Source organism: Aedes albopictus, chromosome 2 (genome assembly GCF_035046485.1).
Source record: "Aedes albopictus strain Foshan chromosome 2, AalbF5, whole genome shotgun sequence".
In the NCBI taxonomy this organism is placed as follows: domain Eukaryota; kingdom Metazoa; phylum Arthropoda; class Insecta; order Diptera; family Culicidae; genus Aedes; species Aedes albopictus.
In genome coordinates, this window is record NC_085137.1 from 84,993,418 (window position 1) to 85,014,464 (window position 21,047).

The window sequence follows — 21,047 nt, forward strand, 5'->3', positions numbered from 1 at the left end:
GGAATTCCTTAAGAAATTTCTTTTGGGTTTCTCTCACGGCCCCATCAGGAAATTATCCCTGGATTCCTTCAGAGATTCTCCTTCAGCGAATTGCCCCGGGAATCCTTTTGGTATTCTCTCTGGGATTCTTCCCGGGATTCCCTCATGGATCCGTCTCGGATTTTCTTAGGGATGTTCCTGGAATTCCTTCATGAGTTCTTCCACGATTTTTTCAAGAATTTCTTCAGGATTCTATCAACGATTCTTACAGGAATTTTCTCTGAAATTCCGTTAGGAACTCCTTCATTGATTCCTCTTGGGAGTTCTTACCCTTATTCGTGCATTAGCTGGCGCTCTCCGCACTGACGCAGTACAAGCTCAACGTGCCTGCGTAGGCGCGATCTTAGTATACGACTAGGGTTAAGGGATTCCTGCAGAGAATTCTTCCGGGATTCGTTCAAAGAAATTTTCCGGATTCCATCGAAGACTGCTCCCGGGATTCCCTCAATGATTCCTCCCGGGTTAACTTCCAGAATTTTTTCAAGGATTGCTCCCGAGGTTGCATCAAGGATGTCTCCTGGGTTCTTTCTGAGTTTCCAGGATTTCTTTTAGATATTTCTCCCGTGCTGCTTTCAGGGATTCCTTCCGGGCTTTCTCTATTGATTTTGCCCAGGTTTTCTTTGAAGAATCCTCCTGTGATTCATTCAGGGATTGTTTCATGGATTCTACCTGGTTTTAGAAATTTCTCCAGGTCTTCTTTCTGAGATTCCTTCATTGGTTTCTCTCGAGATTCCTTTAGAGTTACCAGTGGGGATTTCTCCTGGATCCGCTCAGGAAGTCCACCAGGATTCTTTATGAGATTTTTCCGAAGAATAATTCCTGCATTCATTCAGCTATTCATGCAGAAATTAATAAAATGTTACTTTTAGAGATTTTTCCTGTATTTTTTTTTCAAGAATTCATTCATTAATTTCTCACAGGATTCCTTAAGAAGTATCTCTTGGGTTTCTGAAAAACTGAAAAAAAGATTCTTTCATAGATTTCCCTCGGGATTTTTCCATTGATTTCTCCTGAAATTCTTAAATAAATTTTTGTCATTAGTTTTTCGGAATTCCTTCAGCGAATTTCCCTGGGAATCCTTTTGGGATTTTTTCGGGATTCCTTCAGCGATTTATGCAGGGTTTTGTCAAAGATTCTTCCAAAATTATGTCAAGGATTTCTTTAGGAATTCCTTCATTGATTCCTCCCAGGATTCCTTTATTGGGGATGCCTTTAGGGAATTCTTCCCTTGTGGAAGCCTCCTGGAGCCTTTCAGAGATTTTTTCAGAAGTTTATTCCGTGATTCCTTCATTATTTCTTCGCAGGTCTCCTTCAGGAATAAATCCCAGTTTTTCTTCGGGATTCCTTCTGAAGGGACTTCTTTTGAGATTCATTCAGAAATTACTCCAACATGTTTTTAGGGATATATGGCAGATTAATTTGGAGATTCCTTTAGAACTACTCCTGGGTTTTCTCTCGGGATATCTTCAGTGACTTTCAAGGATTTCCTTCAGGATTCTTTTATGATTTTTACAGGATCCCGTCATTGATTTCTCCCAGCATTATCCCGTCATTCTTTCAGGAGATTTTTTGGCGGTTTCTTCGAGGAAACTATCTGGCTTTATTGGTAATTTTTCAGCGATTCCTTCTTCTCTATTAAAGGTTTCTCTCAGGATTCATTCAGAGAGCTGCTGAGCTTCTTTCAGGGAATCTTTTTGAAATGATTTCCCCAGAAACCCTTTCCGAATCCTTCCCTAAATTTCTTCTGGGGTTTCTTCAGTGCTTGAATCCGAGTGAAAATACGATCAATAATCAGCGTCAACCACCACTACGAACGAACACGTACAGGAAGCAAAGAAAACCCGTCTGCGACCGCTGTTTCCGATCGTGAAGCAAACTGACTGCAGACCATTCGTCCTCAATTGCTGTGGTGAGGAAGAAGACTCAGAGAGTCACACAGCGCCGAATCATCATTCCTTACTATCAGTAATAATTTTAAATGCTTCTGCTTCAGAAACAAGTTAGCCAATGAATCCGTATAGCCTACCGCTTTGGGTTAAAAAGCTCCGTTCAAAGGAGAGCAGATGTTGCTTCATTTGGGAAAAAATCCTCCACTTTTCAAGCACTGGGTGCCTACAGGAATTATTCTTTATATTTTTTCAGGAATTACTCCAGGATCGTTCCCTGGATTTTTTTTTATCCGTATTAACGAGATTTTTAGCCCTAGGCTAGTTCAATCGGGAGTGGGATTCGATCCCAGGTCCTCGGCGTGATAGTCAAGTGTTCTAATCATCACACCAGGTCCGCTCCACGTTCCATGGATTGTTCTTGGGACTCTTTCAGCCATTTATGAAAGGATTTCTCCTTTTTGGATTCTTTTTGGGATATTTTTCTGTATTTGTTCAAGGATTTTCCCTGAGACTGGATTCCTACAGATAATTTTCCCGGGATCCCTGTGAGAATTGCTCCACCGCAGGGTATTCTTCGATATACGAGAGAAGGAAAGTGTCAAAAAGTGATAATATCCTGGACCAAGCGTAAATTGAGCTCAAATATCACCAGCATTGTCTTACTGAATAAAAAAGCTTGAATTTGACATTATCGAGATTTCTGCTATAATGTAATTTGATAGTCTTTTTTCTATTCGTTAGAATATGTATCATCTCTTGCACTCGTTTCGAAATGTTTTTTGTAAGGATCAGAACGAATGTCGGTATAAGAGATGAACCTACAAAGAACATGAAAAAATGATAAAATGTTGAATGCCTACATAGAATCTTTTTTTCGGAGCAACACCATAGACTTCCAAGTTGTTCATGAACACATGTTAAATTTATTGGAACTATACTGACTTCAGTGAAACCGTGCGAAGACAGCAATTGGACTTATCTGCGCGCGAGAAAAAAAATTACATCGAACAGGATGAAGTAAGTTGCTCGACAAGTTCCTGATTACACGGGGTAGTCTGGCTGAAGTTAGTCCTTGAGTTTAATAAACTGAAGACGAGCTATAAAACATGTTTTTCACGTGAAGTTCCTGTGAGTTATGACCTTACTGAAGTCCTGCATTGACTTCCGCCTTGTGGGTAAGGTTTTGGATAGCCAACCCGGAGACGACGGGTTCGATTCCCATGCTAGTCGGGAACTTTTCTCGACTTTCCTAGGCATAGTGTATTATTGCGCTTGCCTCACTAAATACCAATTCATGAAACACCCTCATTCTTGTTTACGGACGTATCCACTTTCGAACGTATGTGGTTCGTTCGAATCCGCATTTGATTTTGCTGGCGTAAACGGGAATACGAACGATTTACGTTTGAAAGTGGATTCGATCGAAAACAAAAATGAGGGTATTAGTCAATTTTGCATATCGTACTTAATCAATTTTTTATCTAACCTAACCCAGTGATTCATGGGCCTTTGTCCATAGGTCCAAGCATATTTTCAAAAAGTATCAAGTAGTTCGTGTTCGGGAAATTCGGTTCAGTAATGCTACAGCTTATGTTGTTTAGCTATTTGTTGAATATCCAATTTTCACCTGGAGTTAAACGGGATGGCTCCAAGGTTAACTGAGAAACAAGAAGCTTATTGAAAACTAGTTTATTTTTAATAAAAAAACAACTTATTCAGAATATGTACCTCAAGCTTTGTTCATTGATGGCTCTGATAGTTTTGAACTAATAACTTTCCCATTCGACCTACGTCCCCATCATCATTGTAAAGCAATACTTGTCAGTTGTACGTACACGTAATGTGTAGAACACTCACCTTTCCGTAACGGAGAAGGTGATGGATGCTAACACTTCCAACTACGACGACGACGACCACGCCAGCGCAGAATGTGTGGAAAATCACTCCCCCACACATAGGCATTCCCCACAGTCAGTCAGTCAGTGATGGTTGATTTGGGTACCTACCATTCGGTGTGAGCTGAGTACCGTGGCGACCGATTTGATCCACCACCGGTCGGTCGGAGAGTGAGAGTTCTTTGTTGTACGAGTTACGGAGTGCAACTTCAGAATGAAAACTCGCGGACCGGTTCCTGAAATCAATGTCTTCAGAGCATCGTGCCGTGCCGTGCCGTATGTGCCACTCTCATCATCGGCTGGGTGACGGAGGGCGGTGGAAAAAGCTCTTCTCCCTTCGCCGCGTTGGAGTAGCACATGTTGTAGCATTAGTAAGGCAGCGGGTGGTAGTAAAAGGAAAAAGCTACTCCTTGCGGAGGGTTCATTGTATGTCGCGCTAGTAGGTACCGTACGCCGTACGCTGGTTGGTTTGGTGTGCGCTCTTGTAGTTGTAGGGTACATAGAGCTGAGAGGAGCATTACGCTCGGTCGTCGGTCGTTTGGTCGTGGCGTAGTTTTCCGTGCTTTGACATTCATGTACAAATTTTCTGGAGAAATTGCGGTAATGTGGCCTCAGTTGTCGGCAGAAGTGGAAGCGGAGCAGCATCCTGAGTTTTAGGAGTACATTATCTCGGTAGCGAGCACGGAGAGTGTCTCTATACTGGAGCGGTCCCATAAGAAGCACCCAGCGTACGTAGTGTATTGTGAGGTTGCAATTTTCTTTCTTCCGACCGTCATCAGCATCATCGCCGTCATCGGCAGCAGGACTCGTGACGGAAGGAGCAGTAGAGTGTATTTTAAGGAAGAACGAAAGGCTCTCCGACAGGCCGCAAAGCTATATCTGGCTGGCACTACCAGACAGTTCGTAGCGGCAGCAGCACTCTGGAAAAGAACGGCGTTGTGAACAGAGGCAACATTGGATTCCTCTTTTGCCAAATTGGCCTACCCCGGACAAAGATGGTGTAGTGAATAGTAGTGGCCTGAAGTCTGAAGTTGGAAGTGGTGTAAAAGAAAAGTTCCTATTTAGACGACATTCCTCGAGGGTGTCTCTATAAAACCAATTCTAAGCCGTTCCCGTTTAAGCCTAGGGACTGTGGACAAGTGTCTTTCCTTTGTGGAATCTGAATAAATTTGTAATCGTCTTACGGGTAGTGAGGATAGAGTGTGAAATTGTTCCGTTCCTAGACGGCTGCGTGTAAAAAGGTGACATTGAGTTGGAATTTTCGTGAAGGTCTACGGCCTCGCTGCTTCTTTCGTACGTCAGCGATCGTAACTCGAGAGGAATCCAATCAGCAGCAGAGAGCGAGATGCCAGGACTTTTCCCAAACGTAAGTTTCCTTGTAGAGGTCTATTGCTAGGATCAGTAAGTTTTGCGTAGTCGTAGTAAAAGCAGGAAAATGGTGCCATAACCCAGCGACGTTAGTATTATTCGATGCCCTTGAAAATATCAATCCACCCAACGGAGCAATGATAGCGGAGAGTGAGAAGAAAAAACGACCCTCGGAGCTGTTCGCTTCCATAGTAAGAAGACTGGCAAGACCAAGACGTCCAACAGCCAGGCAAAGAAATTCATCGTGCGAGTAAGAAAACCCTTGAACCTTCCCCATCCTCCGCTCAAGTCCCTTTTCTCGCCGAAGACCAAAGACGCAAAACGCCGTAAGGATAATTTTGTCCAAGAGAGCGCACCATCAGTGCCGGGAATTTTCTCTTTTCGGCGGATCCGTTTTCTGAAAGAATCCTGCAGCCATCGTGGTCGTTAACGTGTGCTGTTGAGTGGCGTAGTAGAGTACGGCAGGAGAGTCCTTGCGTTTGTACTCCAGCTGACTCGCCGAGGTGGCATCGTAACACGCCTTAGCGCTAGAAATCGAACTCCTACAAACGCTGCGTTCGGGATGCTGGGGATTCCCATTCTAGAACACGTACAGCGTGTAAGACATGTTACACACACGTACACCCATAAACACGCTGCCTTTTTCTTGAACGATGACGACGACGATGGTGATGGCAATGACTACGAACCGTAGTAGAATACGGGGCTCTCGTTTTTGGCACGGTCGGTCGGCACTCTCCTTATATCTTGCACACGTTCCATTCTTGCGAGTTTTCCGTCCATTGCCTCCGCCGCCGCCACTGTCGTCGCCGTCCTCCTCGTCATCGTCATGTGGTGCGAGCTTTTCTCTGTCAAGGATACGGCGAGGACAAAGTGTGAAATGCCAAAAATTTGACCGTCGCACCTCCACGTGTTGTCCCCCTCTCGCCCCGAATACCGAGCGAGCGAGAGCCTGGCCGGTTGGCTTTGACTTTCATGCTTTCGCCACCTAACTGACATTCCAGGCGCTAAATGAATTGGAAAAATTGGGAAAAAATGGGAATCGGGTTGACAATATCGTTTGTTCTGAGAACGGAATTTATATCGATAGGGCTTCTCGAACATAAGACTGAGAATGTTGCTTACGGATCTATTTTTGTGTTATGCAATAGTACCTTCCGAAGAACTTACACGGGTGGGCATTTCCTTGAAATGTAATTCATTGAAGTACATACAACTTTCTGAAATATATTTTTAAATAGGTAAGTGCAGACGTCTGTTGACGAAGACCTGCTACTGATCAGTGTTTTTCACTGGTACACCAAGTTCTGATCCCAAAAAAGTGCGCTGGGCAACAATGGTTTAATAACATTCGATGGAAATGAGTAAAATGCGACATTAAAAAAAAAAAGATAAAATGCAAGAAACATCAAATTAAAATGCAAACAATTACCTATTGATTATATCCCTTTCGGGACGGAGCGCAAAAATGTGAAATCTCCATACAAATCAGGCCAAACTTGTCTAAAGGTCCTATCTGCAGAAGAGAGGCTCTCTTTGGTTTCCCTCTCTTTCGTTAATATCTCAGCTGTTTATTTGTATTATGATTGTCTCCTTGCATTGAACGATGGTCAAAACAATCGTCTTTTGATTTGTACTGCAAAAATAGTTGAAAAGTGTACCATTACATTGCAATAATTGAAAGAGAAAGTGAACAAAGAGAGCCTCTCAAATGCAGATAGGACCTATTGAAATGTTTGGCCTGAAATGGCTCAACTTTGGTTCTCCAGAACTCTAAGGCTTCCCAACAAAACAACCATTATTTTTCCTCATTTGAAAGAACTACTCTTTATCTTTCGGTTTTTAAGTTTGACTACCTAGATAAATAAAAAAAAATTGAGACAGATAAAACTTTTTCATGTTTACCGATTTTTGTCTACTTTTTGTTTACCTTGTTGTGGTAAATTTTACAGGCAACGTAAACAAAACTTTGTTTGCACACATACAAGTATAAGTAATGGCTGATTTATTGAAACAGTTTACATCACACATAACGAAGTCTAAAAAGATAAAACAACATGCAAAACTGTTACCGCTCAACAGCACAATTGTGCTGATTCGTCACGAAAGGGATATAACTTATTAACTACCCTGCGGCTCCACTTGAGGCTTTTGGTACGCCATACGATGCTCAAAGCGGAAGGGCCACCGGGCGTTTTGCCCCAACCTTGGAAGGTGTTTTGCCACCGTCTATTTCCTAGAACCAAACTGGTACCATTTCTTTAATTGTTTATTGTTTAACCTTTCATGACGCGCGCCATCAAGTAGCTGAAACTGCACCGCACTAGCGCTGAATACGACGAGCGAGGTTTTTTGGTAGTGTTGTACTTTTTACAACAGCGCGCGTCCTGAAGGGTTAAATTCAATTTCGTGGGAAGTAACACCAGGTGTCTGTTGATCAGAAGCTTGTACCATATCTACCTTGCGCAAAAGGCAAGAAGCAAATTTGAGACAATTGATTGCACATTGTTAGTTTGACGTTTGAAATGACCATATTGATAAAGCAGAGCTTGAGATTTTTCATACAAATTGCTCAACAATTACTAATCTTACACCAAATGCGCCATGTAACAAACATGAAATTAATTACTTTGCTTTGTTGATATCATGGTTTGAATACAGTGGTGACCTAATTGTATCAGCCATCGATTCTGTCTACCCTCGATTTATCAGCTTTTTGACCCGTTTTGTCCACCTTTTTTAAACAAAGAAAATTACGTTCACAAACAATCTCGCATAAATTAAAAATACGGCCAAACATGTTTAGTGCTTAACCCTGTTTAACCTTGTAAACCAATATCGTTCCAAATTTCTGGGAGATTCTTCTGAAACAGAACAAACGTTGATCGATGGGGGCCATTCTTAAACCACGTAGACCAAATTTAGGGCATTTGAGAATTTTGTACATACAATAAATTAAAATATGTATGCAGCGTTGACTTTTGTAGGAATCTTAAAAGTCTTCGTGGTTTATGAATGGTTCCTTGCTTGTTGTTGCTGAGATTCTTCCGAAATTTTAGCTGCCATTCTTCTAGTATTTGTTGCCGAAATACTTCCAGTAATTACTGCTGGTGTTCTTCCAGGAATATCTTCTGGAATTCCTCTAGGAACACTTCCTATAACAATTTCTATAAGAATCCCTTCAGACATTTCCCAAGGCATTCCTCCTCTGATTCACGCAGAAATTGGTGTTGGGTTTTCTTCAGGAACTCCAGTAGGGATTCCTTCAGAAATTCTTGCTGGTATTCCTGTATGACTTTTCTCAGGATTTTCTGCAGGAACACCTCTTAGGGATGCATCTTGAGCTTCCTACAATTTTTTTTCACATATGTGCTAGAATTACTCCGTGTATTTATCCAGGAATGTATATGGGGATTTTCCTAGGAATTCTTTCAGATTCTTTTTGCTACGATTCTTCCAGCAATTTCTGTTGGTGTTCCTGCGGGAATTTCTGCCGGAATTTCTCTAGGAACTCTTCTTCCCAAAGATTTTTCCCAGTCATTCCTCTTGAGATATCTTCTGAATATGATGTTGGGATTCCTTTAGGAGCTCCTGCTGGGATTCCTTCGAAAATTCTTGAAGGTATTCCTGCAGGACTTTTCCAAGGAATTTCTACAGGAACTCCTCAAGAGATGTATTCAGAAATAGCTATATACTTTTTTCTAACGTTTCCCGCTAGAATTACTCCGTGCATTTATCCAGGAATTTATCTAGGGATTATTTCAGGAATTCCTCTTATGATTTCTTCAGGATTTATTCCTGCTGTAATTTCTCCATAAATAACAAGGATTCATCCAGGGAATCATCAGGAAAGGTTTTGAAAAATCTATGATTACCCATCAGTTATTTCACCTGGAATTTCTAATGATTTCCCTATAGGGCTTCAACTATGGATTTGCGGGGGTTCCTCCCAGATTTCTACAGAAATATATCTTGGTATTACTTCAGCAATTTCTTTGGAGTTATATTCTGGAATTTATGTAGATGTTCTTCTAGACATTCTTGCTAGAAAATCCCTCCAGAACTTTTTTTTGGGAACTATTCAATACATTTCTTCAAAATTTGCTATGGAATCCTAACAGAAATTTATTCACAGATTCACAAATGAATTTCAACGGTTACTCTAGGAATTACTGCACGGATTTTTTGATAGACTTTTAGGATTTTTTTTTCTGGAATTGCAAAAGGGTTTCCTGAGGAAATTGCTCAAGGGGTTTATCCGGGAACTCCTCTAGAGGTTTCTACCGAAAATACTTGCGGGTTTCCTTCAGGAATTGCTGTGGGGATTCGTCCTGCAGTTCCTTGCGTAGATTCTCCACAAATTTTTCCAGAGATTCCTTCAGGAATTTCAAAGACGGCTCAAGGTATGTGTTATAAAATGAAGCTGGGTTAACCTGTTCTGTTGCCATTGTAGACCACGATTGCTATTAGCTGCGTGAAGGCTATGTTATTGTCGGGAAGTTACGACAGGAAAATGAAGTGAAATATTCATCAGTTCTGCTGTAAAATGCAAAAAAAAACATTTGTTCTTAAGTACTGAATTTGACTTGAAAAATCCGATATCTTTGCCAATACTTTAACGATTTTTTTGAAATTTTCATGGCATCATCTACACATACTATACGGTAATTGTTAAAAAAATCAGCTGTTTGGATGCGTTCAATCAAAAATTATACACTATTTTCTGTGGTGCATTTTTTTCGATTACAGACCTTAGTCTATATGTACAGTACAATATAATGTTTCACCTAAAAAATGATGGTTGGCTTCATTAGCTGTCTATATTACAATATTGCTCTTCATAATACCTAAGGTAGCACAGAGGGGGTATCTGAAAACACATATATTTATTGATATTATACTTCAGTATTGGTACAAAACGGTTTTCTTTATATCCCTGCAATTTTAAAGGCAGTTTTGTTATACTTAAAACTTCCTTATAATAACTTTAAACGGAAACATGTAACGGCACTGTTATAAAAGGCATTGGCTGACTTCTGAGAATCGAAAATGTTTAGTATATAAATTGCTTCAATAACAATTAATCAATCTGAGTATTGAACATTTATGGAAAGCTATTATGTATTATTTAAAAAAAAATGGTAGAACAGACTACCATTTTTCTTGTCATTAACAATGCTTGCAGTAAATCAGTGATGCATTACAAGTATTGAAGCGTCCAAGCCTACTGTGCAGCGTCATTGAATATTAAGTTAAAACCATAGAAAGGGGACATCTGATTCCAACAGCTCCGTAAAGTATGTGGTATGAAAGTTAAGCAAACACGTTGGGAGTGACGTTGCTAAGAAAGCTTATGTCACTCCTTCTAAGCTCCTCTTCCTAAGATCGCGCAAAAATTTTCGTCGTTTATGAAGGTCCTTTGGTTACATTCGATCCATCATAATTTTACAAGTTTTGTATGTACTGTGTAAAGCAGTTCCACAATGTTTGAAAAAGTGGGTCCTCATTGAGAGTGAAAACCGTCATATCTGCGAGCAGGCATAGTGACCTCAGAGAGTGGCTGGCATGATTCATAGCAGAAGCATGTAAATTTCAAGCGAATATGCCTTAAAATCTGTTTAAAGCTGCCTGATTGGATGATATCTGAGCGGGCTCCTCTACTGACACGAAATGCATATCACGAGCATTTATGTCACAATTATCAGTCGATCTTCAATTATCAATTTACGTGCTGTTTAATTTTCATGTTTTTTTACTGTGTTCATATCAATATGCTCATGTTTTTAAAGTTTCCATACACCATTGAAACTATTCCAATTATTTTTCTAATTGAATTGGTTTCTTTGTATTACCGATTCGATTCCGCAAGATGTTGATGAAATTAACTATGAGCTACGTCGATTTTGATATTCCATAACAAAACCAAATAAATATTACTGTTTCCATCAAGTAATGCCTTAATGAGTATACAATTTGAGCATTTTTGGACAAGAAAACAAGCGGATGAGCTTTTTATTTTATACGCCGCTCACTTGATGGACGTGGTGCGTACATTTCTCAAGATGTGCGCTGTTGTTCCATGAACGAGTTCACGTGATTTGAATTTTCGATTTCCTGAATCGGGTACACAAATAACGATGCTAATCGATGACCGGTTAGCATATATGTTAACACTGAATTAAGTAGTTGGCAAATAAATCCAGCTGCGACACACAGGTCTTTCTCTTCTTGGCATTGGATCTCTACTGGATCAGAGCATGATTTCTCATTCAGTGGGTATTTTTTTTGTCGCAAAAAATACAATTTTTGCATCGATGATTAGATGACACCATTATCAACAGAATCGGAGCAAAGCATCATCGTATATCTAGCAATACCTTGCTATGTACCCAAGTAGCACACTTGTCACAGAAGAGTAACGGCGACGCATGTTTTTGTTGCACAGAAATCACTGTGACTTACTTCTAACAAATAAATACTTACTTGCTAGAAGTAAGTCATAGTAACTTCTACCCCGCGTGAATCATAAATAACACAAATATTTCACCTTCACTCATAATATGATGTTCTAATCCTGGAGTTTTTCAGCAAAGGGACCTTGTAGATCCTTAAGATCATATTTTGTAATGTTCTACATATTTCTGCTTTGTTGAAATATTTTTTACTAGTAAGAGTTTGTGGCATTCTATCAAAATATGACATATACAACTTCGGCGAAGCATTTATGTAAAACTAAAACAGTTTTTAAACGAATCGATCAATTACTGAACACCTTCTTAAAGTCAAAGTTTTTTTAAATCGTTTATCAACATCTCATTACAAGCACAATAAAGAAAATCATCAATCTACTCTTCTCAATCTCCTACGCTAACATGCTGACGTCACTGTGTGCTCGACTTGAAACCAAAATCAACAGCAAGTTCCTGGGGCCAGGCCAGTTTTTTTTTCTCTCCTCTTGCGGATAAAGGCATAAATACATAAGCCGATCGTAACTCTCCGATCAATTCCGAATCGAACGAGGCGAAGAAATAAAAATCCTCACTTACCCGCTCTGCATCCTATACTTTCCTACCTACCAACCTACACATGACATTAGTAACCTTGACCCTCTCGCGCCATTCTCCCCATCACACACAGCAGAGCCCATACATTATTAGCCAAGTATCAGCAGCGTACGGACGGACGGACGGACGGACGTACGTACCTACTTACGTACGGGTTGCGCCTTTCTCTCACCCATCGACACACATCTCCGCGGGGCCTTCGTCGCCACCACGCCGTCGTTGTCGTCGTCATCGTTGATGCTTCGCTACGGCCACTTCCCGTGCCTTTCCCCATCGTACGCATGAGCGTAACTAGGAAGTTCCAGGTGTCCAGGTACACATAAAAATGCTTTCGGAATTCCCAAGATTTTTCTATAGAAAATTGTAATACTAGGTTGCAGCTCTTCGAGCTCAGTAATATTTCTAAAAAATCTGAGGAATCCCTCTCAGGATTCTGGAAGAATCACTCTCAGGATTCTGGAAGAATCCCTCTCAGGATTCTGTAAGAATCCCTCTCAGGATTCTGTAAGAACCCCTCTCAGGATTCTGGAAGAATCTCTCTCAGGATTCTGGAAGAATCTATCTCAGGATTCTAGAAGAAACCCTCTCAGGATTCTGGAAGAATCCCTCTCAGGATTCTGGAAGAATCCCTCTCAGGATTCTGGAAGAATCCCTCTCAGGATTCCGGAAGAATCCCTCTCAGGATTCTGGAAGAATCCCTCTCAAGATCCTGGAAGAATCCCTCTCAGGATTCTGGAAGAATCCCTCTCAAGATCCTGGAAGAATACCTCTCCGCATTCTGGAAGAATCCCTCTTAGGATTCTGGAAGAATCGCTCTCAGAATTCTGGAAGAATCGCTCTCAGGATTCTGGAAGAATACCTCTCCGAATTCTGGAAGAATCGCTCTCAGGATTCTGGAAGAATCCCTCTCATGATCCTGGAAGAATCCCTCTCAAGATCCTGGAAGAATCTCTCTCAAGATCCTGGAAGAAACCCTCTCCGCATTCTGGAAGAATCCCTCTCAGGATTCTAGAAGAATCCATCTCAGGATTCTAGAACAAACCCTCTCAAAATTCTGGAAGAATCCCTTTCAAGATCCTGGAAGAATACCTCTCCGCATTCTGGAAGAATCCCTCTCAGGATTCTGGAAGAATCCCTCTCAAGATCCTGGAAGAATGCCTCTCCGCATTCTGGAAGAATCCCTCTCAGGATTCTGGAAGAATCTCTCTCAGGATTCTGGAAAAATCCCTCTCAGGATTCTGGAAGAATCCCTCTCAGGATTCTGGAAGAATCCCTCTCAGGATTCTGGAAGAATCTCTCTCAAGATCCTGGAAGAATCCCTCTCAAGATCCTGGAAGAATCCCTCTCCGCATTCTGGAAGAATCCCTCTCAGGATTCCGAAAGAATCCCGCTTAGGATTCTGGAAGAATCCCTCTCAGGATTCTGGAAGAATCTCTCTCAGGATTATGGAGGAATCACTCTCAGGATTCTGGAAGAATCCCAATCAGGGTTCTGGAAGAATCCCTCTCAGGATTCTGGAAGAATCCCTCTCAGGATTCTGGAAGAATCCCTCTCAGGATTCTGGAAGAATCCCTCTCAGGATTCTGGAAGAATCTCTCTCAGGATTCTGGAAGAATCCCTCTCAGGATTCTGGAAGAATTCCTCTCAGGATTCTGGAAGAATCCCTCTCGGGATTCTGGAAGAATCCCTCTCGGGATTCTGGAAGAATCCCTCTCGGGATTCTGGAAGAATCCCTCTCGGGATTCTGGAAGCATCCCTCTCGGGATTCTGGAAGCATCCCTCTCGGGATTCTGGAAGAATCCCTCTCGGGATTCTGGAGGAATCCCTCTCGGGATTCTGGAGGAATCCCTCTCGGGATTCTGGAGGAATTCCTCTCGGGATTCTGGAAGAATCCCTCTCGGGATTCTGGAAGAATCCCTCTAGGGATTCTGGAAGAATCCCTCTCGGGATTCTGAAAGAATCCCTCTCGGGATTCTGAAAGAATCCCTCTCGGGATTCTGGAAGAATCCCTCTTGGGATTCTGGAAGAATCCCTCTCAGGATTCTGAGAAGTCCCTCTCAGGATTCTGGAAGAATCCCTCTCAGGATTCTGGAAGAACCCCTCTCAGGATTCTGGAAGAATTCCTCTCATGTATCTGAGGAATTCCACTCACTATTATGTGGAATCTCTCTCAGAATTCTAAGAATCCCTCTCAGGACTCCGAGGAATCTGTCGATTGGTATTTCCGTTCCATCAACACGTATCAAAATACTTGAAGCCCCTAGTAAAACATCCTAACTACGCCGACGTCCGTACACCATATGAAACTGATACAATTTCTTACACTAGCCAGCAGATTTTTCTTTGTCTTTGCATCCGACCCAGGGAACGTAAAAGAAGCGAGTAGAAGCAAAAAAAAAACCTCTTAATTCACCCGTTTTTCTGGTTCTCTGGCCGCTTCTCGTATAACAATTTTCAAATTATGCAAGCGAAGCGCGTCAAGATACTCGAAGGAAGGAGTGCTGCATTTACAACCGGGCAGGAGTATTTTCTCGATTCGGCTTGCTCGCTCGCTCCGTGCTCCGTGTTCTGCCGTGCCTTCCATACCTCCCACCAGTCAGTCCGTCCCAGTCAGTGCTGCAGTCGTCCATCTGATGAGGAGAATGGAATGGACATGGTTCGAAAACGCGCAACGGAGTGTGTACTTACCTATCTACATCGAACCAACTTTACCTAAAAAAAAAAACGCGCAAGCAAACTGGAAACTGGTTTCTTCAATTGTGTGTAGCTTATGAAAAGATAAACTGGAAATTAAATGGAAAATAAATGTGGCAAGTAACATAATATTCTTTACACGTTTTGCTGGCTGGCTGACTGGCTGGGGGCCTGCTGAATTGCATTCGGTGTGAATAGCGTTATGGGACCAGCAGCCAGCAGCAGCGATTGTCGCCGGCAAGCGATTTTCGCAAAATCAGCCGTTCGGTGTGTGCAGTGAAGTGCACACTGACTGGATGCATACGGATTGAGATTTCCGAAATTATGTGACCGCTTAGCTCAAATCAGCATAAGGGATACAACTTAATAACTAGAAATAGGTTTGTCGCTACATATGTATACTGCAGTGTGTAGCATATTTGTCCTATGTTAATAGCAATTCCTATAAAACGTGGGACAACTATGCTGCACACAGCAGTATAAGTAACCTAACAAATCGGTTGATTTGAAATAGAATTACATATACTTAAAGCAAACTTTGCTATTTGCTGCCTGGAAATCAACAAGTTCACTACACTACAACTTTGGAGCACTCTGCAGACCGCGTTTAATATGAATGTAGAAGGATCGATGAAAATTTTGAAACCTAACCCGGAAGTCGAGAAATTCCAATGGAAAATTATTATATTCCGATAAAAACTAGTGAACTCTGCAGAAAGCCTGTACTGTCAATAACTCTGCCAAGGATTAGAACTTTCTTTAGAGATTCATTTAGAAAACTGTATGGAAATCTATCCAGAGATCCTTCCAAAATGCTTCTAGGTTTCTAGAAATTCCCTCAAGGATTCCATCTGGAACTTCTACAGCAATTGCTGAATTGCTTACAGAATTCCTTCTCAGGTTTCTTGGATTTTTCCCTAAGTTTTGCGCTGAGTTCCTCTTTTGATTTTTCCTGGTATTCCTCCCGAGATTTAACCCAGAGATTTTTACGGATGTCTTCGGAATGGAGCTCGCTGGGCAATTTTTTCGGAGTTTTTCTGCAAGGTTTTGTGAACTTTTTCCAGTGTTCATCTCGGAATGTGTTCTCTTACTTTCCAGAATTCCCTACTAGATATTTATGCAAGATTTTTTGGAATTACCCGAGGTTTCTATAAAAAAATTCCTATGGTTTTTCCACAGGATCTCCGAGATTTTGCTCCAGAGACACCTTTATGTTTATTTTAGAGTTATTCTCAGAGCTCCTTCTTAAATTCGTCACGGGAAATTTCCAGAAGTTACACTCAGGATTTATTCTAGATCTTGTTCCGAGATTCATTTCAGAAGCTTTCTCGGAATTAGAAATATGAGTTTCTCTCTGGGTTGCCCCAGAAATTTCTCCTGAAATTTCTTCATGAGGTTTTATCGATTTTTGTATCAAATCTCTCTCGCAGCTTTTTACAAGATTTCCTGGTATTTTTTTCTTCCAAAATTCGTTCAACAGGTTTTCCGGTACCCTTGCAGTTTTTCTGTCAGACTTTCTTCACAAATAATTTCGCTGAAATTCACCCATTTTTTTTGCGATATTCCAGAATTTGTCCCGGTATTTCTGAAAATGTTGTTCCTGGGATTTTTCCAGAGTATCTCCTAGTATTTCTCCAGAAGTGCCCTCCAATATATCTGTGGAAGTTTGTTTCTGATTTTTCCTGGAGTTAAATTCGTTCTGGAATACTCCCAGCATTTTCCCAGATATTTTTCTTGTATTTTATCCAGTGATTTTTTTTAAAATTGTTCCAAAAGTTTCTTTTTTGATATTTTCAGGAGTTCTACCCCAGGATTTATCCAGAGGTTTTAGCAGATTTGCTCTCAGATTTCACAGTGGGAGTTCTGAAGCAGCTTCTTCCAGGATTTTCCGTAGTATTTTTAAAACAGTTTCACATAAAGGTTTTTTCAGATCCTTTCAGTAATTTGCCGGATTTTCTCCCAGATTTCATCGTGGGATGTCATCCGAGCTTTTCCAAAGTTTTTTTTTCAAAATTTCTCTTAGAAGTTTTCTGAAATTCCTATTCATATTTCTCCCGGGATTACTCCCGGGAGTCACTCCCAGGATTTCATCTTCCTGGGTTTTATTAAAAATGTCTTCCACGCAGTTCCTTTCTGAATTATAAGGAGTTTTTTTTTTAATTTTCTTTTATAGGATTTACAGGGTTTCCACTTCCAGTGTTTCTTCAGAGCTAACAAGACAATACTTAAGGTTTTTGTTTTAGAACTCATCGCGGGAAATTTTCAGATGTTGGTCCGTCATTTTATCTAAAAGTTTTCCCGGAATTGATCGCAGAGTTTCTCTAGGTATTTCTCCCGGAGTTCCTCACGGGTTACTCCCCGAATTTCTACCAGAGATTATTGCAAGATTTCATTCGAAGGGTTTCCGAAATTTCTTCTCAACAATGTCTGATTAGTTTCTCGCAGGATTTCTGCAGAAGTTTTTCCCAAAGTTATTCTTAGGGGTTTATACGGGATTTTTCTGAAGCTTCTTCTGAGACTTTTCTGGAAGTTCCTCGTGAGATTCCCTTACAGATTATCTCATGATAGTTTCCAGAATTTCCACGAATCTTTCCTCTCGGAATGTCTCATTTCCTTACAGATTTTCTCGTGATAGTTTCCAGAAGTTCCACCAGTATTTCTAACCGAAATGTCCCAGTATTTCTCGTGTTTTTTTTCCGAAGATTCTCTTGGCATTTCAACATGAGATTAGAGAGTTTTCTCAGACGGCCCTTCTATAAACTAAGTAAACTCTTAAGGGGGAGAGTGCATTGGTGCTGGTCTGATCAAAGTATACGGTCCATACAAATTGAGGGTGGAGGTAAGTGAATATAAGATTGCCAAAAATGAGTCTACGTATGTTTGAAAAGCTTTCAAATTCACGTTTACAGTAGAAACCCGTGTTCGAGTTTATGTAGTTTATGGACAGTACAAAGTCAAACCGAGAGAGGAGGGAAAACTTCCGAAAAGAGTTAGAAATCTCTAGAAGCAGATCTGAACAAAGTATAACGAGGAACTGTCGTGTGGAATCATAGAAGGCACTTTAGAAGATTTATCTAGGAAAATCCTGCCCCGAAACGAACTTAGATAGAGAATCCAGGAGTCATTTAAGAACAGAATTTCGGGTGGACCTCTGCTAAAAATCCCGGAAAAACTCCTGGAGTAATCCAGGAAAATCCTCTGAAATAAACCTGACAACATTTCCCCGATGTGGAGCGGACTTGATGTGATGGTTAGAACACTTGACTATCATGCCGAGGACCTGGGATCGAATCCCACTCCCGACATACTCACAAAATGTGGGTTCTTCCTTCGGAAGGGAAGTAAAGCGTGGGTCCCGAGATGAACTAGCCTAAGGCTAAAAAGCTCGTTAATACAGAAAAAAAAAATCCCCGATAAAACAAGAACTTCAGCTGAAATTCCGAGCAAAAAGTCTTTGGAGAAAGTCCCGGAGAATCAACATAGACTCTGGGAGAAATCTCTGCAGTAACTCGGAAAGATATTGCGATTGAAACTTCTGATTAAATCCCCCAGAACTTCTTGTAAATATTTTTCGAGGATTTCTTCAAATCGTTTTTCCGAGGTTGCTCCTAGAGTATTTCGCCAGATTTCCTGCAGTGTTCCTATTTCAAATCCTCCCGGAGGCATGAATTTTTGGAAAGTGTTCCGTGAGAAATCTTGGAAGTTGGAACAAACACTTATGCAGGACTTCAGAACAGACACTTCCAGAAAATTCTGGGACGAACTCTGATAGAGATTTCGGAAGTGAGTGACGGGATAAGCCAAGGGATAAGCTTTTGAAGAAATCTCGAAAAAAAAATGAGGCATGTAATTGAAAAGCATCCACCGGAAATGTGTAGAATATTTCCTTGAGAAATATTAGTACGAGCTCAATTTGAAATCCACAGAGGCATTATTGATTTTTTTTTGAGAAATCGTGGGAGCAAGCCCTAGAGAAATGACGTAAAATTACCTAAACGAGTAAGAAATTGGTAGGCTTCGTGGCCGTGCGGTTAGCAGTGTCAGTCGTTTTGGCGTATTGTGAGTGCCACGGAGTGAGGGTTCGATTCCCGCTCCAGTCGGAGGAAACTTTTCGTCAAACGAAAAATCCTTCAGTGTTGTCCGTTGCCTATTGTTAGTGATTATTCAGCATGTGCAACCTCTGGTTGAAGACGGAGTAGTGTCTTTTTAAATTTCATAAGTGGTTTCTCAGAAATTGTGGTATAATAAATCCAGCGAGAAACTTTGTGAAACATACCGACAGAAACTTCTGTAACGGGAAAACCTCTGGATAAGATCTCGAAAGGAACTCGTGCAGAAAGTCCGCGAATGACTCATACCGAAATTTTAGAAGGATGTCCAGGAAAGCAGGGAGAAATTATGGAAGAAAGTCGTCTGAAATCCCGATGGTTTGAAGGATGAGTTCTATGCATATTTTCTGTAAAAATTCTTGAAGGAATTCCTGCCGAATATCCTGAAGGATTCTCGGAACGAATTATGAAAAGAATCGTGGAAAACCCCGATTGGTATTCGAATGACCCTCCAGGAGAAATTAAAGCTGGGACCTCTAGAGAGTTTATCCGTTCATAAACTTGTTACGGCCACAGTAAGGAAATCCAAGAGGAGTTTCTGCAGGAACGCCAGAAGGAAACTTTGACGAAATTGTTGAGGAGATCCATGTGGAGCATTTCGTGGATAAATTTTTAAAATCCTAATTAATCTGCTTCCGGAAAACAACAGTTTTCTCTGAGAATACTCACCAGTCAGAATCTCACATGTAACCCAAGCTCATGTTCATAGGAAGCAAAAACTACATGTGAACCATGGGTTCAACTCCCGCCTACTGCAAGATCTTTTACAAAACATTTTACCAAACATGTTTTTCAGCTTATTCTGTGAAGTGTTGGCAAAATTCATCTCACTCTCTTTCATTTGAATAGTAATCAATGAATAGTTTCATAATCTTTGCTTCTTGTCATGTTTCCAACGTTTTTAATCCATCAGATCAGCCATCAAATGAAAAGCGATCACTGTCAATTAGATAAATTGTCACTCAAATGACTAGCTGGGCGAGGAAAAAGAAGCGTGCATAATTAAACCTGCAAATTCCCAGACTGTAAATCATCCATTTATGCATGATGTAACATATTACCTAAAATGAAATAAACTGGTCATATCATTATGGAATGCAGTGCAGCTTATACACTTGTCACCATCCTTATCTGGATCGCTGGCTGATCTACATTCTGCATTTAGACTGTCAGAGAAGGGGAAACCAAGAGAGATAGAGAGGAGACCTCCACTGACTGGGCCGCATGATTGAGCGAAGCAGCCACACGTAAATGTCAGATCAAGTACTTTAATTGGATTCTGCTGCGGACATGTAGCAAAACACTCTGTAAATGGGCCATAACCAGAGCCATTCGAGCGTGCAGAGTGGTATGCAACACGCGGCGCGGTGGAGCCAGCAGACGGACCCAGAGCCAGGAGGGACAGCAGCAGCTTGGATGGTTAAGCACAATTGTGAGCTCCTCCGCCGTCACCGTCCTGCGCCGGCCTACAGTGCCATTATTGCACACACAAACGCAAAACCCGCCCAAACAAAAGATGATGGAGCACCATTTTCTCGATAACGACGTCGACAGAAAATCAACATTTAAACAAGCCTCACCACGAGCTCCGTGAGCTCTGAAATTGTATTATTTTTTCGAGAAAATCATTTTTTATCATGCAATCCTTTGTTCGGGAGGAACCGGAATAAGCGAACGCGAGTCCTAATGCGCGTGTCACAGAACCATTAATCCTTACCCGGCTGGCGGCCTGGCCTGGACTGTACGAAGCGAAGGCAAGGCGAGCGTGTGTTCACGTACAGTACACGTACGTACGTACATACGTTCGAACTCCCCGTGAGCTTCTGGGCCATATTGGGTGGTAAACATCACATCACAGTAGTGCACACATTCCGTGGAAGAAGTGGGATCTACGTGTTTACGTGCACGCATTCACCGGCAAATATCGCTCGCCCAGAGTTGGTGAAATGCTCGGGGTACGGTAGGCTTTGGATTTTTTTTTCTCGAACG

The 21,047-nt window shown here is 41.4% G+C and overlaps 1 protein-coding gene across 2 annotated transcripts in view; it reads left to right on the forward strand.

Moving 5' to 3' along the window:
* LOC109428002 (dual 3',5'-cyclic-AMP and -GMP phosphodiesterase 11) overlaps positions 1-21,047 on the forward strand; it is a 177,782-nt gene that overhangs the window by 13,219 nt on the left and 143,516 nt on the right. Inside the window, exon 1 of one of the 2 annotated variants that reach the window (XM_019703670.3) lies at positions 3,569-5,189. The exons of the other annotated variant lie outside the window; for it this stretch is intronic. Coding sequence (XP_019559215.2) covers positions 5,169-5,189 — 21 coding nt within the window. The 5' untranslated portion in view covers positions 3,569-5,168. Of the gene's footprint in view, positions 1-3,568; positions 5,190-21,047 lie in introns of those variants that run through there. 2 annotated transcript variants of the gene reach the window in all.